This window comes from Zasmidium cellare (assembly GCF_010093935.1).
Source record: "Zasmidium cellare ATCC 36951 unplaced genomic scaffold M409scaffold_121, whole genome shotgun sequence".
NCBI classification, from domain to species: Eukaryota; Fungi; Ascomycota; class Dothideomycetes; order Mycosphaerellales; family Mycosphaerellaceae; genus Zasmidium; species Zasmidium cellare.
In genome coordinates this window covers 1-6,584 of record NW_022987065.1, presented here as the reverse complement: position 1 = coordinate 6,584, position 6,584 = coordinate 1, and the positions used below count along the sequence as shown (strand labels likewise).

At 53.2% G+C, this 6,584-nt stretch overlaps 1 protein-coding gene across 1 annotated transcript; it reads right to left on the bottom strand.

The window, feature by feature from the left end:
• Window positions 1-304: 304 nt before the first annotated feature.
• Window positions 305-6,406, bottom strand: M409DRAFT_61767 (uncharacterized protein; the record flags this gene model as incomplete). Its single annotated transcript, XM_033814873.1, has 4 exons — window positions 305-561; window positions 611-3,845; window positions 4,078-5,846; window positions 5,896-6,406. 4 exons carry the CDS (start codon window positions 6,404-6,406, stop codon window positions 305-307), a joined length of 5,772 nt encoding a protein of 1,923 aa, XP_033659205.1.
• Between the last annotated feature and the right edge of the window lie 178 nt (window positions 6,407-6,584).

Here is a 6,584-nt window from a genome sequence, read left to right as displayed (position 1 = left end):
CCTAACCCTAACCCTAACCCTAACCCTAACCCTAACCCTAACCCTAACCCTAACCCTAACCCTAACCCTAACCCTAACCCTAACCCTAACCCTAATTTGCGTTAGGGACAAAAAAATCTAGGGGTAGACCTTAAGATAAGTTTCGAATAAAGGACTTTAAGATTTTATACAAAAGACTATTCGCGTTTAAAAGGTACCGTTTTAAGCTTTATTATAATTATAGCTATAGTAAATAGGACGAATCACGAAAAAAGTTTTAAGAGAATACCCCTACTAATTGTAAAAACTAGTAAATACTTTACAATCAAGAGTTTTCAGGTGCTTCTCCCTCCCGAACAATACTTTGACACCTTTCTACCCAAGCCTCGTCCCGGCTTCTAAACACCCTCGCAATAAACTGTGCTGCGTCCTTTCGTGTACGATATAGCGCATGGTATGTTTCCATTAGCCGTGATTCATCCACGAGCGCGAGATCCGAATTTCGAGGGTTGGTGCGCTTTCCTCGAACGCACTCGACCCACCCGAGCTTGACGAGCAGCCGGTTGTTTGCTCCTTTGTGCTCTGTTCCACTGTCAGCGTTGACGATGACTGCGCTGCAGGTGCATCTCACCGATTTTCCTCGTCATTTCTGGTATCGCCAGAACGCCGTCGCTGTTACCCGTCGTCCACGGGAATTCCTGCGGTTTCAGGAACCAAAGCATGCGAGTGATCAGATTCGCGACAAATACCTTGGGGTCTTTTCTCTTGCCGGCTTCAAATTCGTCGTCGCTCACCGCTGGTGTCACCGAGCACGACGCTAGCGTGAGAGCGAGCATCAGCATCAGATCGCACAAAGGATCCCCGAGGCAAGCGTCCAGACAGTGTCGAACCATGCAGTAATGTTCTCGGACTCGCTGGTCGCCTCCTTCGAATTGCCTGTCTTGCGCCCTCAGCCCCTCGTCTATGAGTCTTGGAACTCGTGTGAAGGGAACGTCGCAACCGAAGTCAATCCTATTCTGTAGTCGCGGTCGCTTCGACTTCTCGTTGGCTTCGATGGCTGCACGTTTCAGCGTGCCGGGTCTGGTAGCCAACATTGCTTTCGACGGTGCCATTCCCATCAACTTGATGGTGATTGCACTGCTTAGCTTCCCACGCGATGGCCCAGGCATTGCCTCGATAGAACATTCCAACATTGCCGCCGAGATAGCGCCGATCCACTGCTCCCTGCCGACGATCTTGGGATCTGTGCCGGCAATGACGCTGCTGAGAACGGAGAACCATGACGCCTCTTGTCCTGCCCATCGCCGCCGCATCTTGTCGGAGTTCTCGCTGGCCGCATCGTAGATCTCTTTCGCCAAGTCCCGCCGCGACATGACCGAGGGATTCTCATCGCTCGCACCAGTCGAGAGGAGGGGCACCATGTGGCTGTATGCCGACCATGAGAAAGGACGCTCCATTTGCATCCAGGATTCGAGCTGTTGGAGCGCTTCGTCTCCATGTGAGCCGGCGGATGCGCGCATTTGTCTCTTAGAGAGTCTCCGCACCGCCCGCGCCACGAACCCCATCGTCTCCGACATCCACATTTGACCAAATATGTCTACAAGAAGGCTGGTCGCGTTGTGACGGCCGGCAACTTCCATGCCTCGAAAATCGTGCAGCCAGGCGTTGCTCTGACGGGCAGCTCCAATGTGCTTGCCGAAGTAGAATTCCACCACACCGGGGTGCAAGAGCGCTGGCTGTCCATCCTTGCGTTGCGGCCATCGCCCTTTGTTCAACGATGCTCTACCCTCTTGGACGTTCAGCACGCCAGGGTCGACATACGGCCATCCGCCATAGCGCAGCGAATCTGTTGTGCCAAGGTGTCGGAAGATGTTGTTGCCAACCACTTTTGCACTTCCCGAAAATAAATAGCTTCCCAAGCGATCGAACGCCGCGGCAGCCTCCGCAATTGCGATGTTGCAGGTATTTGCTTTGAGCAAGCCGCTTTTCTCCTGTAAGCCAACCATGGCCTTGTCGAACAATGAGCTAAATCCACACAAAACATTAGGGTAAACTTCTGGGGCAAAAGTATGGAGGATACGGCGGTAATGATGCGGCTCTTTCAGATAAAACCGCATAAGCTGGAGTATGGGATGAAGCACAGTCGCAAACGTCCGGCGCTCGGTACAGAGTTTTGACACATGCATGCTCACGACCTGTTCCATGCGATATCCGTAATCTTCGCCTTCGATAGCGGCTTGCACACGCTGCGCCTCCCGGGCGAAAGGCCGTGACTGGTTGCTGTCCTCCGGTGTCCGCATGCCTTTCATCTGCGCCTGAAGCTTACGGTGCTTTGTTCGGACGTGGTGCGAGGTCATTTCTGCGCCGGGTAAAGACAACACTGCAGTCGTGAGGCTTTTCTTCGCCAAAAGATCATCCGGCCGATGACGAACGGAGCGTTTGACGTTGGAATATGCCTGAAAATATCCACATGCGAGTGCATCGACACCTTCATTGCGGACGCTGAGATTATTCCGCATCACAGTGAGCACGTTCTGCTTCAAGAATTCTGGCGGCTGACTGGCTGCAAAATTGCCGTATACCGGACTGAATCCAACGGGATAGAAGGTCCAGTCACGCTGACGGGGAAACTCTTGCAACACGGCATTGCGATCGGCGAGCATACAACGGGCCGCTCGGTCCATAGGCTCGACATCGACGGCTTCGCCATCCAGACAGTAAAGGTCGACCGCTAGTGCGTACGATATGGACCAGACATTCTCGAGATCGAACTTGGCCTCGAGCTCCACCTTCAGGTTTCGAAGCCCGTCATCGTCAAGGGTGACATCGACACCTGTCTCTCGGCTCAGGGAGGGAGAGTTGACCTCGCTGCGTGCTTCGCCATCACTCAGGTAGTCATCTGTGATGCCTTGCATGGGCTCTTCCTTGTCGAGATCCTCTATCTGCTGGGTCACATCGAGCATGATGTTGGCCCCATAGTCGTATGCATGGAAAGCCGGTCTGTTCTCCGTCCAGAATGGATCGACTGTATGCGCCGTCACATATTCGTTCCAGCCGGCCATGAACTCTGACTGAAAAGTTGTCCACTTGTTGAAGGTGATGTTTTCGCTTCGTGTCTGACCCAAGCGCCACGCCGCCTCGACGCCCTCTCCGACTAACTCTTCGCTGAGAAATACATGCTTGATATAGTCTGCCAAGAATCGAGCATGTCTTTCCTCCAACGCACTATTCCTGATGGAGGCCTCCATATCCGCCCGGGACTGGTCAATGTCCGTGATTGCGAGTCCCGGATGCATCACGATGAACCAAGACTCTCGTGACGAGCCAGACGCTATGCGAAAAGTGCGATGTCTCAGATCGAACCCAATCCCTCCTTCGACGTGCTTCGCCCGATATGGCGCTGCCCAATTCTGAAAGCTGATTGTTACGTTCTCGAAGAATCGATCGCTGAAGTGCACAATGGGCTTCATGGGTCGGCCGACGATAGCGATCATATCGAGGTGAAAAGTGGGAATTAGGATATCATCTGGCGTACAATGTCGAGAACCGGATGATCGACTGCCGAAATCCAACGTATATTTATGTTGAAGCATGTCGATGGCTTGTGTGGGACTGAGGTCGGAAGCAGTGGTACGGCGGAGGAAGGCATTTACTGGGAGTCGGTGCTCACCACGTGTGTGATCAATGCGAAACGAATCGGCGACATTCTCGACTCCAGCTGTAGCGTCCTGGTCGACGACTCCGTAGATGGCATCCTCAACATCCGAGCTCGCCTCGAGACCACGATCACTCGGGCCGTCGTTGCTGAATTCGTCTTCTGACCGCGCGGGAGTCCGATCTGAACGTGTAGAGTGGCCCTCATCTTCCTGCGACATGTTCGTTGTGAGGTGTATAATTGCTGGTGACCGACGAAGATCGATCAAACTCTTGGCCTAAGCCTTATCGTCTTCCTTTCTGCTATATCATGCTCAAGATACACCCTAATCACTCCTGACTAGCTACATTTGGCTGTCTCATTTACCCCTTGTCGACCTCTGCCACGATTGGGCAGCGCGAATCCTAGGCGCCAGCAAACGGCCGGCTCCTCCATCCGCCAACCTTACTAACAGGCTTGGACGAAAGGCCGTTCGTCTGTGCTGACCCAACAGTACGGACTCTGCGGGAGTCAGCTCTACTTGCACTCGTGGACGTGGCGCCCTTCCGCTGCGCACTAGGCACAGTAGGTGCAGAGACCAACTTGGCCACGCTACGATGCCGAGAGGGTGACCTCTCACGCTGAGCCTGGTCATCGTCTTCGCTCGAGAATTGTCCCGCTGTGTTCGGTGAGATATGCCTCGGCAATAGCATCGGCTTCGTAGACTCACGTCTTCCCAACTTTAAACTCGACGGCACCATGTGCGTTACCGGTGCTACAGAGGGCTCCAGGTCGTCTTCTGAGTCACTCGGCCCGACGAACCCCGTTCTTTCCCTTTGCACCTGCTGGGTCGCCGTACTGGTGGGGCGCATCGAGGTTTCTGTCCCATAAGTGTGACCATTGTCTTCACCAACAGGAGACGTCCCAAAGAAAGAAGCGTCTCGAAATCGAGCGAGCTCCGACTGGTCAACATTGGATGGGATGCCTCTGTCATGGCTTTCGCTCCTATCCTCGCTCTGGCCATACTCTTGCTTCCACTGACTGATGGTTTCCTCGATCATGATCCGCAGCGCTTCTTTTGCCTTGGCACTCTGCAGCTCGGGATCACCGACGGTCTCGAAATGTCCGTTGATTGTGTCTTGCAGGGTTTTGACAAGGCTGAGCCTCGTCGCCTGTAGCTGTGGCTCAACGGCTTCTGCATTGAATTTTGTTACGCAGGAATTTTGGAAGCGTGGACCCACAATCTTCCGCGCTCGAGCGAGGACTTCTCTCCAAGCCTCGAGCTGGAATCTTCTCTCATACACGCTCGCTTCCACGCCAACTTCAGGAACTAAGGAGAGATCCTCTTTTGTGAACTGTGCCGCGTTTCCCTCAGCAAACGTGAGTACTCTTCGCTGTAGCTCCAGTGCCTTCGCCTTGGCTGCATCCGGATCTCTTTCCGCGGTTGTTCCCTGCATATCCGACAAAGCAGAAAACAGTTCACCGGCGAGCGGTGGCTTATTTCTCTCACGATCGTTGATACTCACAACATCGTTGTTGATCCACATGACTACATGTGTCATGACCGCCTGCATCGTCTTACCCCCGGAGTTCAACAACCTTAGTGATTCCTGCGCGTTAGGAAAAGATAGTTCGGACTCGTTTCGCACCATGTAGTGGTAGAGTGCATGGTAGTTCAAGTCATCGACATGCGACAGGAATTGTGAATGCCGGGGACTGTCTTCTCCGATGTCGAGTCCGTCGTCGTGTTTAGGGTAGAACAATTCTTGCAAATTCCATCGTCGATGCAGCCCAGAGAGTCGATTATAGTCCCGTTCTAGCTCAAGCTCGATGCCAAACTCCTTCCAGATTATTTCGACCGGTCGTATGATACACTCGATCCGCTCGAACAGGTAGTCGTCGATGCGATAGCTTGCGAGTTTCTGGAAGGTGCTGATATTGAACAGATCTTTTCCTACTCTCCTGTCGCAAATGCGAGTGATGAACGTGCGCCAGCGGTCATTCTTCCATAGGATCGCCAGACGGCGTACCGGGAATTGCTCACGGGTATTAAGCCGCAGCGCCCGGCTCATCTGCGCTTCCATATCCCATCTCGCTCCAGTGAACATCTTCCTACTCTTGTCCTGCTTAGCATATGTACATAGCTCAGTCCAGATCTGGCCGTGAGTGTCAGGGAGGACCGTTCCACTTCGATTTGCACGAAGCTCGATCTGTAGGTCGAGCGGTAGAGTGTCTACTACTGGTTAGGCCATAATGGTCTGCATTCCACGTCGACGACATACCTCTGTCGTAAATATCACAAATCCACCATCGCTCACCATCGTCGCTAGCAAGTTTCTGCCTCTTCAAATATGCCTTCAAAGCTGCAATACGATGATTTCCTGCTAGCACTTCGGCTGGGCTTGTGCTTGTTTCGTCCCAGCTCTTAAAATCCGGCAGAGAGGCGCTGCGGTCATTGGGTATGCAATCCATGCCTAGACGTTCACAATTGAGTCGCACATCCCTTGCAGTGCAAAGCAGGCAGAGTCGATGTGCACGATCTAGCCGTTCCAGTCCATAATCCTCGAACAGCTGACACAGCTGCTTGACGTGCTTCTCGTCGATATCGCGATTTCGTCCCGTGCTCCATTTGGGAGTCGTACTGTCGATGGGAAACCTCACAGTCATTAAGCGGAAAGGCTCGGCTCGTTCTCCGATCGATTTGGTTTCTGGTAAGCCGTCGCCGACGGGCCTAATCTTTTTCCGAATGGTACCATTGCCCTGCTCGGACGGAGCTGGCCTCTTACGCGGCATATCCAGTGTGCGGCTTGAAAATGTAGGATAAGAGAGGAGAGGGAGAGAGACAAGTCGAAAGCAGATGGCAAAAAGCAGCGATGTACGTTTAGCGGGCCGACTTCCCGAAATTAAGGGGTTGTCCCCCGGGACAGCCCAAATTTAGTTTAATACGCCGTTCAGACGCTCATGCCTGTAC